The sequence below is a fragment of the Thamnophis elegans genome, chromosome 2 (genome assembly GCF_009769535.1).
Source record: "Thamnophis elegans isolate rThaEle1 chromosome 2, rThaEle1.pri, whole genome shotgun sequence".
Taxonomy (NCBI): domain Eukaryota; kingdom Metazoa; phylum Chordata; class Lepidosauria; order Squamata; family Colubridae; genus Thamnophis; species Thamnophis elegans.
In genome coordinates this window covers 59,176,291-59,201,505 of record NC_045542.1, presented here as the reverse complement: position 1 = coordinate 59,201,505, position 25,215 = coordinate 59,176,291, and the positions used below count along the sequence as shown (strand labels likewise).

General features: G+C 35.5%; 1 protein-coding gene across 3 annotated transcripts in view; it reads right to left on the bottom strand.

The window, feature by feature from the left end:
- MAP2K4 (mitogen-activated protein kinase kinase 4) overlaps positions 1-21,551 on the bottom strand; it is a 59,479-nt gene extending 37,928 nt beyond the window's left edge. The window contains exons 1-4 of one of the 3 annotated variants that reach the window (XM_032210664.1): positions 21,162-21,551; positions 13,180-13,212; positions 7,096-7,195; positions 1,682-1,777 (exon numbers count right to left, since the gene is read on the bottom strand). In XM_032210664.1, the coding sequence (XP_032066555.1) occupies positions 1,682-1,777; positions 7,096-7,195; positions 13,180-13,212; positions 21,162-21,243 (311 nt within the window). In that variant the 5' untranslated portion in view covers positions 21,244-21,551. The remainder of the gene's footprint in view (positions 1-1,681; positions 1,778-7,095; positions 7,196-13,179; positions 13,213-21,161) is intronic. The other 2 variants (XM_032210666.1, XM_032210665.1) reach the window with 2 other exon arrangements.
- Between the last annotated feature and the right edge of the window lie 3,664 nt (positions 21,552-25,215).

Sequence of the window (25,215 nt, the reverse complement as noted above, 5' to 3'; positions counted from 1 at the left end):
TATTGGAAAACAGATTCAGGGGAAATTTCATACAATGCAGTCCTTTTTTTCATAATCTATAAATGTATCTAGCAGATACATTGCTGTACATCTTGCATGTTCACTTATCCATCATTTTCTAAACTTGATAATTTGGGGTAATTATTTGTAGCTCCTATTGTAAGACAGATATTTGTTTATAAGTTTTAGAAGAAACTTTTTGAATGCATAGTATTATTTATAGATTTGATTTGGTATTATGATTAACATTAGTGTTAATATTTAAACACTTTATTTTGGTTTCCTCTGATAATCTGAATCTTAGAAATTTAAATAAAGTTAAAATATCTATTTTAGAGATTTTGAGCCATGGTGGCACAGTAGTTAGGGTGCAATACTGCAGGCTACTTCTGCTGACTGCCAGCTGCCTGCAATTTGGCAGTTCAAATCTCACCAGGCTCAAGGTTGCCTCACCCTTCCATCTTTCTGAGTTGGTAAAATGAGGACCCAAATTGTTGGGGGCAATATGCTGATTCTGTAAAACTGCTTAGAGAGTGCTGTAAAGCACTGTTAAAGCAGTATATATGTCTAAGTGCTATTGCTAAGTGCTATTGTTATTTGAAAAACATTTTAAATAGTTAAAGTGTATTCCAGGAGAATGAAATATGTTTGTTTGAAGTACATTGAACTCACTCATTACCATTTATAGAATGCAAAATTTTATCTGATAAATACAAAATTTATTCAACATTTCTGTATATTTATTTATGAAATTACATGCACATCCAGACCTCTGTATGTATGCTTTTAAATGAACTAAGCATGAATTGAAAACTCCAAAACTCCTTTTATTCTCTTGTCATATTTGGTAATTTTAAAACAATCACATATTTTTCTCCTTTGCAACAATCCACTTTTAATAATGAGCATGATCTCTTAAGGATGCATTATTATGAAATATACGATTTTGAAAAAGGCAGGCAAGATCTGAAGTTTAGATTTACAATCTGCAACGTGTTTACATTCATGTTAGGCTCTGCCGTCAAAGAAAACTTTTTTTAGCACCACCTGTTGGCATTAAAGAAAAAATGAACTGAATTCCATCAAAATTTAATCTTATAAATAAAATAAATTACTGAGTTATATATTTAACTCTCACACAACTGATTTTAAGTAACCATAATTATGCAGAGTACAGAAGAGGAATACTATGGCAAATAAATTAAAGGAATGTGATGAAAAGAAAATGTAATTAAGTCTAGTTTACCAACATCATTCACTGTACCTCTCAATCTTTTTATTTTTGCAAATCATCCTTCCTTTTATCACATCTCTGCACTGCTTCATATACTGTTTTTTGTTCTTTAAATACCTTGCCTTTAATTATGTTTAATTTTAAAAGAAGGCTGTTGTAATTCAATACAAAGTAATTTTGAAAAATACTATTATTTTTACAATAATAATCATTTTAATGCCAGTGAGAGTTAAAAGGGACAGAGACAGTACTATAGATATGAACATAACAATAAGTTCATTCATATGCAGATAAAAATGAGTATATAAATTGAGCTATTTGCATAATTTTACAGCTGTATTAATTCATTCATGATATGAAAAATTCCTGCAAGGTACTATAATCTTGTTGATGATCTCTTTTTGGCTATTATTAACATATTATGGGCTAACACACAGTTATGCTTACTGTAGCCTGCTGGAAAGTTTCACGATCATCTCCGCCTCTCTCCTTTTGAAGGTGAAGGGGGCAATGTGATTACTACCCATTGTTGCTTGAGTATCACTTCAGCCAGGAAAAGGATTATAAAAATGACAGGAAAACACAGTGCTGTTACCATATAATGCAAGAACATGCATAGATAGTCACTGAGAAGAAAGCCTGCTTCAGACAAAATATACACATTATCTCCTTTATCCTTCCACTTGAAAAATAAAAAAACACTATAGTATATAAATTAATTTGAAAGCCTTGTTAAAATCAATGTACATTAAACTGCAGTGCGTTAAATAAAAGCAAAATGTGAGGCTTACTCGAAAGTAAGTCATATGGAAATCTACTGAACTAAGCAAATTCATTACATTTTAATTTCCAGTGAAGTATCTTTAGTTATCATATGAATGAACTACAATTGAATTGTTTGTGAACTAATAAACTATCTCAATGACGTATTGTATTTTTTCACATTGTTTCATCATATTTTGATCTCACTGCTTATGTCTTGGATCAACCAATGAATAGTAACTATAATTTGATTTTTAGGGTGGAATGGATTTAATTCAGTTTGAAACACTGAAGAAGCTGGAGATATCTTCATTTGTCTGCTCATTCAATGGTTTCTTGAGGAACAAATAAGTATTTCCAGATTCTATTCTTTCATTGACATTTCCAGATAAGAAATATACTATAACTCTAATATTCTCTAATGAAGGGGCTGGAATAAACTTTTGGAGGGGGGGGGATATTAAGAATCCTTCCATAAAAATAGAGAGGAGGTAATGCACATAGAAATGACTATATAAAAATCTCCTGAACCTTCTGCTTAGTAAGTATAAAAAAATAGTTAATGCTTCTTTTTATGTTTCTTGAGAATTGTTTTTAAATAAAATCCAACTAGAGGCTTAAAAAGAGAGAGAATAAGCACTTATGTTATATTAATCATATTGGGAATTTTAACGGGAGGAGAGTGTGTGGGAGAATCCAATGATCCTTTCTGGAAAATGTTTAATATGTATATGAAAAACTCAATTTTGAAGCAACTTGTCCAAAGATAAGCTAAAGATTACTACAGCAATTGTTGTGAGCCGCCCAGAGTCCCTAGGGAGTGGGCGGCATACAAGTCTTATTAAAGTTGCAAAGTTGCAAAGCAAGATTGATATATCATTTAGAGAGAGTCATCACAATTCCTAAAATGATACATTTGAATCTGTCCTTTCAAATACTGAAATTCATGAAATATAGTAATTAAGCTATCTAACCCTGCATTCTCAACTGTTTAAGACAAAGTAATCAACTTTAATTGTTTCAGCAGTAATCATTGTTAATTTGATAATTGCATATAATTCTTAAAAGGAATTTACTGCAAATATATTTTTCAGACACAATAGAAGATTTCACTTTATTCCTTATTATCATCACTTTTAAAAAGTGGGAATACAATTGCTTTAATCCTTGAAATGTGCATAAGTTATTAAATTAATTTTTTCTCCTTTCATGAGAAAAATAATGCCAGTTATCTAGTTAGAGTTCCAGAATATTTTGTCATAATTCTACAGCACAGCTCAACAGATTCTGAGCCAACATGTGGCATTCAAAAGGAATACTGAAAAATTACAAGGTTAAAATATATCACTAACCTATTTTTATTTTATATATAAAAATATTAGATATGGCCCAGATTAATGCCACATCTCACCTGTTATAGCTTAATGAAAGCAGAGTCACTTTTAATTTGAACTGCAACAAAAGGGATTATTAACATCTGAGAATTCCTATACCATCTTGCTGCCAATAATCAAAACCTTTATACTTTTTCATTATAATTATTTATTGTTTTGATATATTAGCCTGACCAAATTAATTTTATTTTAGCAAGCCAACATTAATTAGGGGTAACATTTCTTTGTACAAAATTATTGCCCTTGGGTAATCTGACCAACTCTGTATCTGAAGAGAAACTAACAGCTTTTAGAAAAAAGCTCAAAAGTTGGCACTTACAAACCAAAGTTTAAATTACTACATTATCTCTTGCCCTTTTATTATGATTAGTTCAATAGTGTTAAGCAAAAATAGAAAACATAAATGACTTAATAGCAATTATGAAATGATGATCGAAAATAAATTTTGAAGTAATGCAGCCAAACCAAAAATCTAATGAATTCTAAAGACCAGAGATTCAATTTAGTTAGATACTGCAGCTAGACCACAATACATAAGATGAAGCCACCTTGGAAGAAAGGTGCATAAGTATTTCCATGGATTTCCAGCATGATTCTGCAAATAGCTACATAGTATGTTTCTAGATCCCACCTCTGAATTTATGCTGAAATTAAGGGCTTTATGCCCTATGCTTTAAAATTTGGTAGCAATGAAATAGAAAGCAAGAAGCATTATTAGTATTTCCATATTCTGTTTTCAATCTAATTCATCGTAGCTTCTTAAATTACCAATATTAAAGATATAAATGCATTTTCTGTCACAAACTCATATCACTATTACAGCAGTATGTGTTAGTGTAGTTTCCTTTTTTCTGTATATATATTCTAAACATTATGTTTTCTATATATAATATTCTATATTGATCTACTATCTGTCCAGCCATCAAAATAATTTATTAGTATATTTTATTAAAGAGTGATTACAAATCTATCTGTATCTAAAGTATTGCAGTCAAGCAACAGATGCAAAATATATATAAATATGAGAAATGATACTAAAATAATACAGACCTTATATGAATCCTCACAGTGGAGGATTGCCTATATTAAGAGTGGATAGTGAAACTAGCAATGGAAAAGTAAATTATGTTTAAAGAACATGAACTGTCAAACCATAAAGCCCAGAAATGCGGGGGGGGGGGGGGGAGATCTACTCTAGATACTATGTAAAGTAATTCAGAAAATCTAACTCAGAACGATTCTGAGCACATGCTAATAATCACATCTGAAAAATATTAAAATATAATAAGCAATAATAATAAAATACCTTTCTGTCAAATTCAGATTCTGAATCAATACAGATATATATATAGCATTATAATTACCAAGACAACAAATAAAGTAATATTTGCAATGCAAAACAAAATATAACTTCTCAAGATGAAACAAAAAATAGCATACTAACCATATTTACTGACACAGCCAAATTTAATAAGTGTATTTTTAAATAATGACTTTTAAAGTAGATATATTTCTATATATAAAAAGAAATGAATTTTTAATAGAAAGTATCTATGCCTCCTAAGCAGATCTAAATTTTGCAGCTAAGAAAATATATCTATAATATTTTTAAAGAATATACACATCACTTAATACTTCTCCATTATCCTGAAAGAAACAAAGATTAACAATTCAAACCTCCAGTATGGTGCAGCTAGAAACAAATCCCTACCTCATAGAAGGAACCATTCTATCTGAGCTTTCCTATAAATGGAGTGACACATTATTTCACAAGAGTTATCAATATAGTTGTGTGGAACTGAAGTTCAATTTAGAATCAATAGAAGCAATTAACTGTTTAAAGAAAAGCTAGAAGACCGGAAAGTAAATTTAAACTAGTTACAGTCTTGGTCTCTCTGTCCATAGTCTTTTATATACTAATCTGAATAATCAACTTAAAACAGTTCAAAAATACTAACCATAAAAGTTTTCAAAAGGTATGTGAAAATTGTCTAGATGAAAAGGCCTTATTTGTTAACTTTATTCCTAAAAATAAAGGTAAATTATGGACATATGACAAAAGTATTTAACATTGAAGACTTCAGTGCAATTATACAAATATATACACAGAAGCAGGCCCACTGAATTCAGTGGAACTTGTACTCAGATAATTGTAATTTGTAACCTAAATTTCTCAAAGTAGGAGAAATCTATAAGGCAAGAAAAATGATACAATGGGTCTGATTATTACCCAGCACAATTTATATCATACAAACTGTCACAGATTATGGAATAGATTTGTTCACTGAAAAGGAATAACAATACTGTATTTATGTCAAGCACCAGTTATACAGGAATTAGATTGGAACCATCTGAAATTCACTATAGTCTTCGAATGTTAAATACTACAGAAAAAGCTTTTTTCCATTTTCTATTTTGATAATGCCATTTAGCATTAAGAACATAGCAGTTATCTCCAGCAGCATAAGTGAAATTGAGGATGCCGGGATTTGAACCTAGAAGCTGTTATGACAAAAAGCCACTATCACAAAGAGAAATTCAATTTGGAAGTCACTGGATGAAAACATCATTGGTAAAGAAAATCTCTAGAACTGACGAATAAATAAATAAATAAATTCTTGTAAAGAAAAAAGAAGCACACTGCGAAAAAGGCACAGAAAATTGGAAAATATGAGGCCAGTGTGAAAAGACTGAAGCCTGGAGATTTCATATATCTTATTATAGGAAGTAAATCCTAAAAAAAATTGACAGACAAATCTAAAAGAGAAATTTGAAATTCTTTTAAATATTTTTTTTAGAATAATGTTTTCTAACTTTTGGATCTCATCATTTAAATATATTCTTATGTTGACCATTATGAGGAATACATCTTTTCCTCACCTCTTGTTATTTTAGCAGTAATAGTAATGTTACTATGTGACTAGATATAGATCTATAGATATCTATTCAGTTCTAGATATGGAACTGAAACAAGGTAGAACAATAAAATTGCTGTTTGTGGAAAATGAAAAACTCTGAACTATAAGGGAAAAAAGCACCAATCCATTCAGTAAAACAGAAGCATTTCATATTGCACAGTAAAAACACTTGAGGAATTTAAATATATAAAGACTCATACACACTTCCTCAATAAACTTCTGAATTCTTAAAATAAAATGTAAAGAATTCCAGATTTTACTACACCTGCAGCCTGAGGAAACAGATCAGATTTCAATATATGTCCTACTATATTAAATGTCCAACTGTTTTATACATGTGTCAATTTTACTTATGAACATAAGGCTATTTTGGTACCTCTTTCTTAAAAACTTAATAAATCTAGTAATTCCTGGAAATTTGTATTTTATCAAGGTTTATTTTTTAAAGAATTTTTTGGGGGGAAATGAAATGCCTCAGTTGTATCTTTCATAAATATATGTAGAAAGTAAGAATATAATGAACTTGAAAAATAGAAGCATGAATCAATTTACTCAGTTAACGAAATTAATCATAAGACAATATTTCAATGAAAAATAGCATGGGTTTTTAAGTACATTCCTAGTTTCAATAGTTTGAATCTTAAAAAGCAGTATATTCTTAATTTCTTAAAATACATGGTAGGTAGACAGAAGATTTAAAATCTCAATCCAAATAAATGTTTTTGTGATTTGAATTAAATACATGTGAGACAATAGTTCTAGACAATACTTCTGGCTTTATACTCACATGTGTGGATTCTGAAAAGGAACTCCAGGGTTCAAAGTAAATCGTGCAGTGGATTTGAAAGGTGGGTTTGCAAAATTCAGCTTCAATGCTCTGCGCTTACCTGAGGAAAAAACACAAACTCTGGTCGGGAAGAGAACATAGATTACTATATTAAAAACATAAAACAGGAAGCATAATAATCTCTTCCTTGCTACATTTCGGATTAGCACAAAACAATTTTGATGACATCTCACAAAAACAGTTGGGTTCTCATATTTAGCATCAAGTTATGTTGCTCAAAACAAATCTGCACCTGATAAGTAACTTGATTGCTCCAGATTATCTTTCATTGGCGTATTAAATAAATTTCATTATATTCAGAAGTAAATAGTAAAGGTATTCAATTTGGATTTTCAATAATATGATTATAATGTATCAACTATATATAAAAACCAAACACCAACTGATTGAAATTATGAGATGTAGAGTGTAGAACATATGAGAGCAAATTAAAAAAAAATAGATCACAAGTGAATTACAAATATTTTGAGCAATCAATCACAAAATCTGACTGAGATTTCTGGCAAAGGAGAACAACATTCTGTTGCCATTTCCTGATGGGTAGCATGGGATTCAAAAAACAAGAAAAAGTGTGTATTTCACTATAGTTATAGAGTGTGTGTTACAGGTAAAAATATACACATTGAATAAAGCAATTTGTAACTTTTACCTAAAATGTCTAGGCCATAAATTATAGTTCATAAACCATAAAATTCCAAACCCAAACCAAATAAATTTAGTGTTTTGTGGGAATTATTAATACCTATAATTGCTGAGAAAAAACATGTGAATGTGGCAGGTTGTTGTTCTCGTGGCCAATTAATATAGGAAATGTGAAATTCCAGAGTAAAAAAAAATACTGTATTTCTGACTTAGAAGCTAGGTCTTGTGTGAAGAACTTCCTAAACGTGGCAGTGCATTCATGTGGATATGCAAAAGGCCTTTCCACTGGGATTGCTGCAAAAATGGAATTTTTACCACAGCTGCAAAGAATTTCGTGCCATAGCATTTTAATCAGTGGCCTTGAAAATGAACAAAATGTTCATATGAAACATGGCATAGTACAATATAATATATGACATGTAATTCCTGGCATAGTAATATATATTGTGAACATAGTCAAGTGCCTGGTGCATTTGCTAAAATTGAATGTACATGTTCCTTGAGAGAGATTTAAATCCACAGTAACATTAAACATGCCCATAAAACACTTTACTGCCATATACCTTTTAATGAAATATAGGTACCGTATTTTTCAGAGTATAAGACGCACCCAGATTTTGAAGAGGCAAATTTTTTAAAAAGTTTTTGCACTCTGCAGACACCCCAAAAACGGCCCGTTTTTGTCAAAAATAAAGGGCATGCATAGCCTTTAGGAGGCTTATAGTGTGCTACTGGGGGCTGGGGGGCAAAAACGAAAAACAGCCTGTTTTTCACTTATTTCTGCCCTCCCCCATCCCCAGGAGCATTCTGGAAGCCTTCTAAAGGCTATGCATGGCCATTTTGGTGAAAGGGGCAGGGTTTTGGGAGACAAAAAATGCTGTATTCAATATATAAGATGCATCCAGATTTTCACCCTCTTTTTTGAGGGAAAAAGGTGTGTCTTATACTCTGAAAAGTACGGTAATCTTTGACTTATGACAATTGAGCCCCAAATTTCCATTACTAGGCAAGACAAGTAAGTTGTGAATTTTGCCCCATTTTGCCACTGCAACTGTTAAGTTACTAACATGGTTTTAAAGTGAATCTGGCTTCCCCATTGACTTTTCATAATTGATGAAACTCTATCAACAAAGCATAAATGTGGACAAAAGTAGGTTTAGATTTAATAGAGACAGATTTGGTGACAGCAAGAGCTGTGGAGCCTCTCTTTCACTGGAGATCATTAGTTTGAGAGGCTAAATGGGCAAAATGCTTTAGCACTGTGATGGCGAAGCTATGGCATGCAGGTGGCATGCGGAGCCATATCTGAGGGCATGTCAGGCATTGCCCTATGGTAGTGGCCAGCTGATTTTCGACCTTCCAGAGCGAGGGGGAGGCCATCTTGACCCTCCCCAGGCTTCAGGAAAGCCTCCTGAGCCTATGGATGGTGAAAAATGGGCCAGAAACGAACTTCCAGTCCGCCTGTTGGGCTGTTTTTCGCCATCCACAGGCTCCAGAGGCTTTCTTGAAGTCTAGGGAGGGTGAAAAATGCCCCAACAAGCCTACTGGAAGTCTGGAGGCTTCAGTGAGGCCTGCACCCATGTGCAGGAGGACATGGGGGGTTGTGCACCTATGCGCTGGATAGGAGGGCATTGCATTATGGGTGTGGGCACGCATGCACATGCTATGCTCTTTTGGCACCTGAGCAGAAAAACGTTTTTTATCACTGCTTTAGTAGATCCCGCACTGTAGAAAAGGGATCCCTCACTATAGAGGATCAGAAATATTGAAATATGAGGAATATATAAAAATGCAAAAGGATTCAAAACTTTTTAAGTACTACTGTACATTTTATTACATTGGTCCTTAGAAAATCCTCTGAACAAATGTATGATGTAACTGGGAACACTCAGCAGGTGCAAATAATACTATCTTTACAGACGAACCAATAAATAACACATGAAATAGTAGGAAGAACAATAACAAATGGGAGCCATGGGGCAGAATAAAAGGAAGATAACATGAATCTTGCAGAACTTATATTGAATTAATGGAGAAATCCAGATATATTACATTTCTGAGGAAATCTCTACCAAGATTTTTTCATAGTGATTGACTGAATAAAGGAAGAAGTGAGAAAACTAGCCCTTCATTAGTATGGTTAAATGTTTGCTTTACTGCTCTTCATTTATGTCTTTCCCTTGCCTTATGCTCATATGACATAACAGAAGTACAGAACATGATTTATTTGTTATATATCCCTAAATAAAACTTTTCCTTACAATCCGTCACTTTTTGTAATAAGGAAAAAATTTGGGCCAGATAGCATACAGAAATTGTAACAAAATTCAAAAAGATTGGGTTTAATAATATGCATATGTGTGTGGGTTAATAGTGTGTGTGTGTGCGCGCACGTGTACAGAAACATAATCTCCATCAAAAAATAATCTGGGAAGAGACATCCTTTCCATGCTTAAACTGGATTTTTTATAAAACTAGGAGATGAAAAATTGTGGTTTAATAAGCAAACTGATCAGAATTAGGATGCTACTTTGAAGTTTTTTTTCTAGTGCACCAGGAAATGTTCTCCAACTATATACATATTTTAAATAAATATACCTTTATATTTAATCTTTTTTTGTTTTTAGTTAATATTTTACAATGTACTATATATTGTTTTTATATACTATATGCCACCCAGTCATGTTTTGTGACACAGCTATATGTATTTGTTAAATAAATAAATTTGAGGAAATGGTTGTATATGATGTCCCCTTCTCAAGTGAAATATTAATAAAATTTCATAGGCTTTTATCTTTTGCTTTTTTGTGGTTAACCTTGAATGTGAAATTTTGATCTCTTTTCAGCTTCCACAAAAAAATCACAAAGGCTACTGTATTTAAATGGAATAATGTTCTATTTAACTGGTTTAAATCAATTTCTAAAGGTCTTTGGAAATGGTACATTTATTCCATACACTATAGAATATATTGTATAAACAGAATAAAATGCACAAAAAAACTGAAAAAAGCTGTAAAAAACCCACAAAACAATATTTCATGGCCAGACAGAATTGATGAGCTTTCTTAACTATGCAAGCTCTTGCTATGTAAATTATATCCCCAAATATAATTTAATAATTCAAATTATTTAGTCCTCATGCCTTCCTTCTGGTGAACAATAATACCAATGCTAATGTCATTTTCAATGTCTTGCTCCTAAGAACAGGACATCCATAAGACTCAGATTGACAACTGGGGGGGGGGGGACCTATGGTGGTATACAAATATTATGTCAATAGAACATAATAACTAGAAAATAAAGAGAAAGATTGCAACTGAAAGTCTTATTTTATACTAACATCTTATTGGAAGGTGCCACAACTTAATGCTAAAATTCAAAGTTTCTAGCATAGATAATAATCAGAAATAGGGAAAGGCAGAGGAACTCATATCAGGGGCAAAGAGGAAATTTGCCTTTAATCATTTGTTTCTGCTTTTAACTCAACCAGGAACCTACAGCTGCTACTTATACCAAGAGGGAAACCTTTCTCAAAAGAAATTGTGGCCAAGTCCTTTTGTCCATTTCTCTTGCTCTAAACAAAGATTGTAGCATAAGCAACAGGTCAAAAATTGTCCATCCCATGGACCCAAATCTTGATCTTGGACCATGCAGTTCCTATTTACTTTAAAGAACTATTCAGACAATTACCAGCTACATCAATTATGCTTTCCATATAACTTGTCTAAGAACTCAGGTTTGTAACCCATGTAGAAATCACAGTCTGCAAGAAGGACAAGAGGAAAACAGTATTCCATAGAACAATGGTTGTCTTGTTGGAACAGAAAACAACATAAGACACCACCACCCCCCAAAAAAAACTATGTAAATTTTCTTAACACTTTACTTCAGCTTTCTACTTTCTTCTGCAGCAACATCTTTTCCATATCCTGCATCTCAAACTAATTAATCAAAGGAAACACAGTATGATCGTGAGTAATATTCTAACTTATTGGTTTAAAGATGCTTTATTAGTCTTTGTACTTCTTGCCTATAATGAAAGATCCTCTTCAGAAATCTCAGAGATAAAATTCTGTCACAAATTACTGAACATCCACAATTATTGCAGAAGCATTTACCACTTCTAATTTAAATAGGCATTTATTAACTTTAAAAAAACGTATAAATTAAATGCAGGATGAATATGTTTAAGTAAGTTTACCCAACAGAGAAAAAATTGCGTTCTTCAACAGAGTTCCCACTACATCATGGCAGGCAATTATAAAGATATAATGTACATAGCAATTAAAAATGAAAGCCATGAGAGGATGAAAAAATGAAAAAAAAATGGTGCAGAGCTTCCATTAATCATCCAAATGCAATCTGACAAGGACTGATTAAAATATCTAAGCTTTGTAGACATTTTAGACTCGTGGCATACACTCTTGTCGTGTTTCCACATCATTCTGAGGTAGATAAAAATTATACAAATGATATTTTTTCTCATCTTCACACACTTTTTAAATATTGGGACGTTATATTCATATTCAAGGATAGGACAGATTGAGCATGGTAGATGCTTTCATTGTTGGCTACATACATATATATATATAGCAAATGTTCATACTGGAAATCTTGTTCTCTACATTCTCTAAATCCTAGTCTCTCAAATATGGGCTCTTGGAATGTAACAACTTCTGTCAAGTGGAAAGTTTTTATAAACAGAAGAAATTGTCCCCTACAAATGATGGGTGATATGAAAAGGGAAGTTTGAATGTGCTTAAGATGTTTAAGGTAAAACCTTAACTAAGAAAAGAGAGTTATGACTTAAAAGTCTAGCATATATTCTTTAGATGCTTAAAATTCAAGGTCCGTGCCCAACATTTCCAATCAAAGAATCTCATGTAGCAGCAGTTGGAAATTGTATTTTATGATATGCTGGTGAGTTTCTGGTCAATATTAAACTGATAATCTAACCAAATATGTTAATCCATGTATAGCTTGATATCTAAAGGGGGAGCCCTAATTTGCTGAATATCAAATCCCTACTGAAATAATCAGTTTAGTGCTTAAGTAGTTTCCTTAAATACTTAAATCTAAAAATCATATCAAAATAAGTATGTTTATATAATACAGAATTCAAATACATTTTAAATTTGCAAAAGACAAAAATCTTACATATATTTTAAGCTATTTACTGTGGGAACAATTATCCTTATCCAAGATAAATAACAAATTAAAGATTTACAAATAGAGTCTCATTTTGGAAAATGAAAAATGGAAGCACTGTCATTGTATTAATGCATGGCCCGTTAGTTAGATCAACAGTGGACACATTCCCAATGCCAAGAATGATTTAAAAATAAATTAAAATAGCAGAATACTATAAAACATGTAGCTTACTTTGTGCTTTTTCACAGAAGTTTATCTGAAAGCCTAAAGCAAAAAAGATAAGTTCTAGTTCATTCACTGGAAATTACAGATGTTCATAACCTTTAAAATCACATTTAATGTTTATTAAAAAAAATTAAGATACCAAATAAAAGGTTTAACATAGGTAAAATAATATCTGAATTGCAAAGAACAAATTCCATTAATTTTCTTATTGGTATCAATTGCAATCTCCTTAGAATACTCCTGCAACCTATACTGAGAATAAAATTTTCAGAATGGCAATGGAATTTGAAGTTCCAGAAAATCTGGAGTCCCTTAGCTTAGGAAAAGCTTATCTATTAAAAACCTGTTGAACTATTCTGTCCAAAACATTTGTAAAGGATGACATGAACATCCAGATCAGATCAACTGATAAGAGGTTGCATATTAGTTGTTAATTTAAAAACAGAAAGTTAAAAATAGCTAGTGAGGTTTCCATATGATGACTTCTGTGGCAACATTCTGAAATTTACAAATAAGTTTTTTTCCAGGTTACCTTAGGTTTCATTGTGATGCATGGGTGAGAAACTTTTTGAATTAATGATTGCACTCAGACTGAAAGGCACAATAATCACAGAGTGCTCTGAGTATGGAAACCAGATTATGTGCTGGTAGATGCTAAGGTTTCCAATTTAAAAGGCAAGGGAAAAAAAGATAATCTGCATAGTAGCAGATGCCACATCCTTCTATATACAAAGGAAGTGGAAATCCCTCTTTTTCCCTATTATTAACACAAGCAAATCAGGAGGAGTAAATTTGGGGCTATGTGATTATAAGTGGCAAATAAATGCAGCAGCTTATTGCCAGACAGCACAGAAAACAAATTGTGGGTGACAATAGAAGTCACCAAGGACAGCAGCTAGAAACAAGCTATGGGTATTAGCAGCAAATTGGGGGAGAAAGACTTCTCAAAATTGTGGACAGAAACAGACATGAAGTTAGAAGATAGATTGAATAGAGAACATGTATCAATAAATGTTAGTAGCAATTGAAAACTGCTACCAATATGCAACTCACAGATTATTCCCCATGACTTTAAAACAGAGGTGGGGAATTGTGACCCTTTTAATCACTTGTGGACTTCAGAGTTGGCTGGCATGGCTCAGGAATTCAGGGAGTTGAAGTCCACAAGTCATAAAAGGGCCATCGTTCCCCACCCCTGCTTTAAAGGATAGGGATTGCCATTTCTACATAAAAAGGTAGAATTTCCTGCCATTCAATAGTTGTGTAATTCATATAACCAGAATTATATTTTGCATAAATTCCAATTCTGTTTCTTCAACCTTTATGAAATTAGGCAGATATTGATTTTTACCTTGTTTGGTTATTTTCCCAAACTGCTTTATGTTATTTTTGCTGGTTTGAAGGATTAGCTTTCCTTGAGTTACCAAAATTTCTTTTAAGCATCCTCTGCATGTTTTTAAGGCTACCTTCGGAGGTATTTTAAGCTTCAGGTTTATGAATGCTCCACCCAGGACCAATCTCTTGCTTGTCAAAGAACTAAGACTACTGCATTCGGAAAACACATAATATCTCTTATAATAATGCTTTATTTATTTCTTAGATTTCTATGTCTTTGGTAGCTCAAAGCATAAGACATGGCACAAGGTAATAGCCCTTATTTTGTCATTTTAGGATTGAGAATTAAAATTGTAATAACTTGGCAACCTATAGAATTCCAAGATATTTTAATGACAAATTCAACTCTAATTCTTAGTATACTACAATATCCAGAGGCAAGCGGTTACTTGAGGACATTTTTACAGTGCTGTAGATACAGATATGAGAATTTATAGTACTCTTCTTTGATAACTCTTGTGACCTCAGCTACCATCATTTAATAAAATATGCTTGAAAACGTGTTAGCTTTGAAACAGCACCAAATGACCCTTCAAAATTCAGAAGCAAAACGTTAATATAATAATCAAAGGTACTGTAAAAAGCCTTTAATCATGAAACTCTATTTAGCTATGGGCTATACTATCTTTATTATTAAATATAATTTCAGGTCACACTTAATGAACTATTGGTATAAGGAATAAATATAATCAAACATTACAGACAGCTTCTGGTTCAGTAACAGCTCAAGAGGTGTAGCATCATAAATGGTGTTGGTTGCTTCAAATTGTATTCAAGTTATTTTATTTACTGTTACTGGAATCTGACAAATTGAAGATTTGAACTAGCCTTTCTATCATATAATCACAGTGAAGGGTTCAATCTGAAGGGAAATTTGTACCATATTATATAAATTCATGTCAGCCAATAGGAGTAAGAAAGTACACCACCTGATAGTTGACAATGTGCATTCCTGTGTACGCACAATCTGAAAATTCTATGTAAACTCATAGGTGCAGTTAAATGTTCTGTTCATGTTATTACATGAATTATAATTAATAGTGACAGAAAACCTTTGCTCTCAAAAGTTTCAGACACTGGTTCACAATAGATCTCCATAATTAGTCTTCTAAAAACCTGGATGCAAATACGATTGCAAAAAGGAAACAAGGGATATAGAAGCACGAGCAAATCAAAAGGAAAGAATCATTTCTCAGCTATGACTACCAGTTAGAAAAATATCAAACTAATCATAATTAATTTTTTTAAAAATTGAAACATGAAAATTTATACTCTCTGAAGTTCAACCAAGCTAAGGGAGACATAAAGAGTACCAATGATGAAACTCAAATAATATGCTAAGAGAGCACCAGGGCAGAGAGACAGGGAGAAGCAAAAATATAGCTGTGAGTAAAGAACACAAATACAATTACAATAGTGTCATTATATAGTACTTTAAACTCTATAATTACTATAAGCTTAATAGATCCAGGGGACATGCCAGGAACATAGTGATCGTTGATCTTCGCAAAGCTTTTGACAAAGTCTCTCATTATAACTTTATTCATAAAATATTAAAAAAACATGAACCAGATGATACAACTGTTAGATGGATTCATAATTGGCTGCATACCCATTGCTAGAAAAGGCTAATAAATAGTTCCCTAGCTAGTGGGAGAGTAGCATCAAATGGAAAGGCAGAGCTCCATTCTGAACCCAATATTATTCACCATGTTTATTAATCACCTAGATTAATGGCTATGGGAATGATTATAAAATACAGTCTTGGAGAGTAGGCTAAAACAAACAAGAACTTCAACAGGGAGAAATATAAAGTCTTGGATCTGGGGAGAAAATATTAAATGGGGGAGATCTGGTTTGCCAATAGTTCACATCAAAAGGATTTTTGTTTTAGTAGGTCACAGGCTGAATAAGAGCAAACAATGAGCTACAGCTGCTAAAAAGCTAAATGTTATTTTGGGATGTATTAACAGAAGCACAGATTCAGGATCACAGTGAGTTACTGTCGCGCTCTACTTATGTAACACCAAAGGTGCTTTCACAATTGAGCCAGCCATCTCATTCAAGCACTTTGGTTCTGAGAGGCCAATAGAAGCTAGAAAATTAGGTCCCTTTGCTGCTGCCTCACACCCCTTTATAACAGCCAGTGTTGCCCTTTCCACCAGGGGAGGGCTATGGGGAAAATCCTTACCACATCCTCAAACTCTTTGCATGTCCCATTTTTCACAAAAAAACGGGGCATGCAGAAGAGTTGCAAGGCCTGCAGAGTGCTCCCAGGGGCTGGGGAGGGCAAAAACATTCTTTTAAAAAAAATTACCTCTTCAAAATCTTGGTGCATCTTACACTCTTATAGTCCCAAAAATACGGTACTTCCTTCCCATATCTATTGGAACCAGTCACAGAAAATAAGTCACACTACAGCACCAACATGGCCCTAAAAATCCTCCTTCACCTCCAACTACCAAACTCCATAGCCAATCTAGAGAGGTTCTAGGATGAGTGGTATCAACAGTCGTTAAGAAGCAGGATGCTTGTATCACCTCAACTGGTTCTGTCAAAATTCATTGGCAAGCATAACCAATTTTGTCCCTATATCATGTCCCAGCCTGAAACTCAATACAAATAGGTCTAGATAATCCACTTCCTCCAGAGTCCTCAGCAACCTTATTCAATGGAGACGGGACAAAAACAATAATACTGTTATACAATACAATAATAAATGTAGGATCCAGCAATGGCTTCTTGAATAGGGAGCACATCACCATCTTTTAGTATGGAAGACACTCATTACACAGCTCTATTCTTTTCCTTTGTGAGCAATTAATCATCCCTGGTTCATTCTAAAAACTACCTAAACCTATCTAGGGTGTGCATGTGTTGTTCCCCACTTAAATACAGGGAGGGAAAAGAAACATATCAAATCTTCTCCAAAGGAGGCAGCAACCAAGACAAGTCTATACTTGTTACAGTAGAATCATGCATTTAATAAGCAGCATGATTTTTGACCTTGAACCACAATTTATGACTTGCATCCAAGGATCTGTACGCGTTATTAAGCATTCAGGCTTCCTTACTCACTTGAGTTATTAATACACACCTTGTATCCAACTGTATGTCACCTACCATTGAAATAAGTGGGAGAAGCACTTCTGAACATTTGTGAGCTGGTATAGTTGTTGAAGCACCAAAAATCTCACAAACATTCAGAGACTAAAAAGAAAACTGATCTCTTAATATTTGGTCATAACTAGAATGATGGTATGAAGCTTACGTAGACAATGAAACTATTTGATTCCTATATTAAGAACTATCTAAATTTTCTTTTTCTACTAAGCTTCTATTATAATGCATATAAATTATGCATATTTAACAATTTAAAAACTGGGAATCACTGTATCAATAAATTTTAGAAGGTATATAACTTTCAGTGAGAATAAGGCAGGTTTCTGGAAGAAATAATACATGGAAAGTCTTGTTGCATGAAGTTGGATTTTTCCCAATTATTTTTAAATAGTGATTTAGTGAAGTTTAATTTTCATTCATCACAGCTAATTATACTGTACTGTGCAATGAGCACCATCTTGTTTTGAGTATTAAATGTCTTGGGAGATTCAGTTCTAGTCCCACCTTAGACGCAAAGCCAGCTGGGTGACCTTGTGCTAGTAGTCTCTCTCATCCCTAGGAAGGAGCAATCGCAAACCATTCCTGAAAAATCTTGCCAATAAAACTACAGGGACCTATCCAGACAGTCTCCAATAAACAAAAATGATTGAATGGAAGAAGAAGGAAAAAAAAGACAGCAATATACAAGTATTTAGAACTTAATCCAGCACCTCCCTCCCCAATCAGGAGCAGCCAGCTGTCTTTGGATAATTTATTTGAAGTAAATACAAGACTAAGAGCTTCCAATTTGATTACAATGTCTTTCAGACAAATATAGAAAATGTTAAAGTACAGAATGCCTCACAATAAACTATTAGTTGCAATAAGCAGATTTTGAAAACAACTTTAACTAAGATGTTTTCCCAATTTAATATATTATAAATCAAAAAGTCCTATCAATTCAACACATTGTTTCTAATATCCAGGGGCAGTAATATTCTACACTATGACACAAAACATGGAAGTAACTAAAGCATAAATGCTACAAAGTAATTGTTTTCTATAACATCCACATGCTGAGAAATTGGTTCAATTCAAATACTGGATTCTCAAAGTCCTTTTTCTGCTATAAAAAAACCAGAATATTCCTACAGTTATTTTCATGTCAGTGTATGAGACTACCAGAAATAAGAATAACATTTTATAAGCAAGTGAATATTATTCTGCTGTTTAAACTTACACTAAGATTCTAAATAAAAGATACTGGACATGTAATAAAAAGCTCTTGCATGGCAAGAAATTCCCTCAATTTGCTTGTTGATATACCCCTTCTAGAAATTAAACTAAATCAAAATTTGGCTACATATGGTAACCAGATACCCTTCTATACTTAACCTTCTATAGGTTAATCAGAGGTGGCAACCTGTGGCACTCCAGATGTTACTAAATTACAACTAGTATTTCTAGGAAGCACAGTCAATGTATTTATACTACGATAAGGTTTGTGAGACAAAACTGTCATATAATTTAATCATGAGTAAGACTAAACTAACCAGAACAAAATGTAATTAATGTACTGTATTAGTGCCTTATTCCATCTAGTGCAGCTTCTAAGATAAACTAATGTGTTCCAAACTAGATTTTACAGTAATACAGATAGTTGCTGAAATACTATATTACATATTTCTCCTTCAAATAGATTTGAATACCATCTTGACCTTACTTTGATTATTCTTATATTTCAGAATACAGTAGTACTATTGCTTCAAACACAAAATTTGTATATTAAGCAGAACATAATATATTATCTGATAGTTTCAAAAACATTTTAGTGCATTTTTAATGCAAGGAAAAGTCAATCAGAGTTTTCTAGCATCTAATGAACACTTTATGTAATTAATTTAGTCAACCACTGGCTTGAACAATTTAACATAATCAATATCCCAATAGTAGCTACTCTTCTAGGCTCATAGTCCTAGCATTAGAGATCCCCTGAAATAGAAATACTATTAAAACAAAGATCTTAATATGCTTTACAAAACATAGCACTCTTTTCATAGAAGTGGTTCCAAAGCCACAGTTGCATTATTAAAAACTACCTGCCCAACATCTGCTAGTGATCAATTGGCTTTGAGGAATATGCATATTTTGCACTCTCAGTATGGTAATACTAAACTAAACTAAACTCATATTTATTACTGTATCATATTGTCGTGACATTCCAAATACTGAATTGATCAGAAATAGACCATTAAGGAACTAAAGATAAGAGTTATACAGTAGTGAAAATATGCTTCTACCTTTATACTGTATTTCAGAATGGTTTTCCTAATACAGATATCATAGTGACTCTAAATCATAGTAAATAGAGTGTATTTCTGGATTTAACCAGAAATTCACGATGGCAACCTGAAGCTCCATATACACAGATCCTGAAAAAGGGAGCTCTCAACGTTCTACACATTATTGCAATCAATAATAATCGTCCTCTTTCCTTTCCTATAAAGAGGAATGCTCAGAATCGATTTCTTTTGCCTTTTACATTCCACTTACCGTACCTATCTTCGAATTTCTTAAGGCAACGCCTCACTCCTTTATTCATTTCGCCCTCTTAAAGCTACATCACCGCTTCCTCCTCCATGACTCCACACAAACACGCCTTACTACCTAGAGAGCATTATACCGCACACCTCACCGAAGACCTGCTGTAACCCTCTCCCTCCCCACAACACTTCACACCCACACACAGCAATAAGCCCCCACCACGGCCTCTCGGTTTGTTCAGTCGTTGCATTCACACAGTCTCGTCTTCTGCACCAGATTCGGGGATTTAGCGTCCCCGAATTTACCTCGCGGGGCGAGTTAAAAAAAAAAAAACCCACTTCCCACGTTCCCGAAAATTTACACATCGGTTTGTTTCGGAGGTCCGATTTTGCTAGTGATCGCCTGCATTCGACTCCAAACGTGGTTTTTTTTTTGCACGCATATTTATATATACACGCTCCCCCTCCACTCCCCTCCTCCAATACTGTACACACGTACTATATAGTTCGTTCATTCCCTCGTTCTCGGGGCCCATAAACTCTTCTCGCCTTGAACCTCTTTAACACTCTGCCCAGCACCACCACCACCACCACCCCCGTTTCGCCTCCCTGCATGCACACTACACGCCCCCCCCCAAATGTACACTCCGTAAAGCTTGAGAAGGGGAGTCTTCCCGGATTCGCCAGGGAAAAACTCAAACCTCCACCTCCTCCTGCCCGGGACGCGCTTCTAGGCCTATCATCCTCCAGAGAGGCCTGGTCCTCCTTTACCCAGCTCTGGCGCTCCCTCCTGTCCCTACCGGCAGGCGAGCGAGCGAGCGAGCGAGCAGGCGAACGAGTCCAAGGCGAAGGCCGGCGGGGGTGGTGGTGGTGGAAGCGCGGCCTATACAGAGCCTCTGGATTGTCGCTCAGGGCCCCGGGGGCCGCTCCCGAGGCGCGCTCCCTTACCCTGCATGCTGCTGACTGTCGTCTGCGCCGCCTGCGACCCGGGGCCGGAGCCAGAGCCGGGACCAGGGCTGGGAGCCGCCATTGTGCAGCGCGCCAGCCGCGGAGGGAGGGAGAGAGAGGGACGGCAGGGAGGGAAGGAGGCTGCAATGCAGCAGAAGCAGCGCAGCGGACCGACCCCCTCCCCGTCCCGCGCGCCCGCCCGCCCCCGGCTCCTCGCGCGCGCCCGACTCGGCCCCAGGCAGCTGGCCTGGGACACCCAGAGTCCCCGACTCGGGACGACACAGGCGCCAGCCTCCCAGGCCCCGACCGACCCAAACCGTCGTTGCTCCTCTCCTCTCCGCGCTGTTGGGGCTCCCGTCTGTGTTGTTTTTTTTTTTCCCTCCGTCGCTCCCTCCCACCTCCGCGGCACAAGTATAACCCCTCCCAGGCAGCGGGCGGAACGGATGATGCCTCTGAGTCCTTCGCCCAAACAGAAGGAGCCGGAGGAAGGACGGAGGAAAGGGAAGGAGCCGCAGGGTGCGCAAGTTCTCAGCCTTAGCCGGGCATGCCGCGCTCCCCTTCAAATGGGAACGCCTTAGATATTACCCGAGGGGGGGGGGGGGAGATTGCGCAAAGCGAATGGGCTGCTTGCAGAAAGAGGCTTTGCCGACCTCAAAACGTGAAGTGCTCTGCTTCGAACCGGCCTCTTAAAACAGCAGCGGGTTGCCTTTAAAGGCACAAGCCTCTCCGCCTCGCATCGCCTTTTAGGTTGCAACGCCTGGGTGTACAAAACGTTTTAAGCGTGGTTTAAGCGGGATGGCGTGAGGAGGAAGGAAGACCATTCCTTGACAGAATATGTAACTAGATCTCTAAGAGATCAAGAGGACACAATCCGGTTCTGCAGAAATCGAGCCTGTGAATTATCCTGTCCTGCCTTGCCTTAATTAAAGGTGGTCCTGCGCTTCCAATGGGATATTTTACACTGGGAAATATATTCTGGTGAGCAAAGCGTTTTAAGGAACCTTATTCTGCATTTTGTTATCTGCTTCTTCAATGTTGATATTTACAGCGCTGTAAATTAATTAACAGGGCACTCCTAAAAAAAATATGCTGTACACTACTTGTCCACCTAGGGTTTCAAGATTACAAATAGCAGAAACCGGTTACAGTACAATTATTATTGTAATTGAACCTTAAAACATTAGAACCCAACACAGTTGAAATCAATATCTTAACATATTTATAAAAATATGTATTTATTTAAAACTTATTATTCAACCCCCCTCAAAAGGCAGATTAAAATGAGATTAAACTGGAAGGTTTGAAAACTTCCTGGAAAAAAAAGCTAATGAGAAAGTGCAAAGGGCTTCTTTGAAGGTTTTTCTAGCCTTTGCCTTGTATTGCTCACTGTATTCTCAACATGTGCAATCTTTCAGATAGTCATTTTTATTATTTTCTAATGATTAGATACATACTTTTACCCTATTCAAGATCTATTTGGATTTATTTACAGGAAGTCCTCAACATACGACCACAATTGTGCCAAAATATGTTGTTAAGTGAGACATTTGATAAGTGAGTTTTGCCCCATTGTATGACCTTTCTTGCCACAGTTGGTAAGTGAATCACTGCAGTTGTTAAGATAGTAACATGGTTAAGTAAATCTGGCTTCCCCACTGACTTTGCTTGTCAGGTCACTAAAGAGGGTCACGTGACCCAGGGACACTAATAAATAAGAGTCAGGTGCCAAGCGTTGACTTTTGATTATTTGATCATGGTGGTGTGGCGAGTGGGGAAAATTGTCATAAGTCGCTTTACAGTGCCATTGTAACTTTGGTCATTAAAGAAACTATTGTAAGTCGAGGATCACCTGTATTTATATAAAAATATTGGAAGTCACTTCTTTGTATCTTTTTTCTTTCTTTTCTATTTTTCCTTTCCTTTCAAAGTGGATTTTTATTTCCATTTACCTTTTATCTTCCTTTTTCAACATTTTAAACATATATTTAACTCCCAGATTGCACATCACTCCTGAATGGAGAAGTGGAACCTTACCCAAAAGTAAAGATAGAAGGTCCCCAAATCTAGGTGGTCCAGCTCAATGCTTGGCTGATTTGGAGTAGGTTTCTCTCTATTTAGGCCTCCACTGGGATAAGATTTTAACAGCCTCACTTAGCCAGCCTGGGGCTGTGAGATATAATAACCTCACCCAGGAGTTTCATGTAAATGTTGATTAGGAGGAGGAGGAGTGTGGGCACCTCAAAAAGAAAGGACTTAGGGACCCATTCAATGCCAATGTTCTGACCTAAGCTTCACCAAAAAGCATAAAGCAAGATTCCTGGTCCTGACAAAACCCTTTTATTCAATGAATGTGAATTCCTGTCATTTACATTCAGCAAAGGCCTGGTAAACAATCTTTCAAACCTTATCTAGCTTGGAAAGTTGCCATGTAAATATTTTCCAAGCGCAGTGCTGTGCAAGGAAAGACTTGGCCCAGAGTTTCTTGAGTTTCACAGACAGATCTTCATACTCCTGAAATGAACAAACAAATTGTTTCCTGCAAAAGCCCATTTCCCTTTCGCTCCTATAGGAGGGGCCATTCACCGTCTACCTGTGGCTTTACTCTCAAGTCGGCCCTAATTTCTGAGCTATTCTTTTCTTCTGGCAGCTCTGCACATGTACAAACTGGGAACAGGTTCCAGCTGTTCCTCTGCCTCACTGCTGTCTAACTCTGAAGGCAGCTGAGAACTTCCAGACATCCTTGGCCCCATCTCTGCCTTTAATGCAGAGCCTCGTCCAAGCCTTGGCCAGCCTCCAGGACTGTCCCATGTCCCTCCCCAACCTCCTCACTGTCCAACTCTGCTGCAGCTCCACTGGCTGTTGGCAGGCAACAACAGCCAACTGGAATCAATTCTGAAGAAGAAAGAGAACTAGGGGAAAGCATTTCACATTGTCAACCCCTTGAGCCAGTTCAGAAGAATATGGTCAGTGAATGAAAGCCAATGAGAGATCATGGAGCACAAGGATGAGTGTACAATGGAATGGGTGAAAGGTCTGGGAGTACATTGCAAATAAATGAATTTCTTTTGTAACAATTGTCTTCATTACATTTTGAATTCCTACTTAACATAAGGAGGTGCTATGCTGGGGAAATCAGTATGTACATTTTTTTAAATTTAGCCTAAAACTGAAAGGGCAAGAATTTAAAAATGAAATTAGAATATCAGAAGAAGATCATTAATTACAGTGCATTCAAAAAGTATTCAGACCTCCTTCACTTTTGTCAGTTTTGCTGTGCTACAGCCTGATTTTACAGTTATTGAAATTCATTTTTCCCCACATTAATCTACACTTAGTACCCCATAATGACAAAGTGAAAACAGAGTTTTAGAAATGCCTGTAAATTTATTTTAAAAAATGAAATATCACATTGGCATAAGTATTCAGACCCTTTGCAACAACATTGAAATTTAGCTCTGATGCCCCCCGTCCATTTCTCTTAATTGTTGTTGACAAGTTTCTACATTTTGAATGGAGTTGACCTGTAGTAAATTAAATTGATTGGACATGATTTATAAAGGCACACATCTCTCTATAGAAGGCTTCATAGCTGACAATGTGTAGCAGAGCAAAAGTCTTGAGGTCAAAGGAACTGCTTGAAGAGCTCAGAGGCAAGATTATTGCAAGGCACAGATGTGGGAAAGGCTGCAATAAAATTTCTGCTGCACTGAAGGTTTCTAAGAGCACAGTGGCCTCCATAATTCTCAAATGGAAGAGGTTTTGTACAACCAGGACTCTTCCAAGAGATGGACACCTGGTCAAACTGAGTAATCGGGGAGAAGGACCTTCATTAGAGAAGTGACTAAGAAGCTGATGATCATTCTGACTGACCTCCAGAGATTCTGTGTGAAGATGGGACAGAGTTCCAGAAGGACAACCATCACTGCAGCCCTCCACAGATCTGGACTTTATGGTAGAATCAGTGCAAAACACATGAAAGCCCACTTGGAGTTCACAAAAAAGCATCTGAAGGACTCTCACACTGAGGAACAAGATTCCATGGTCTGATGAAACC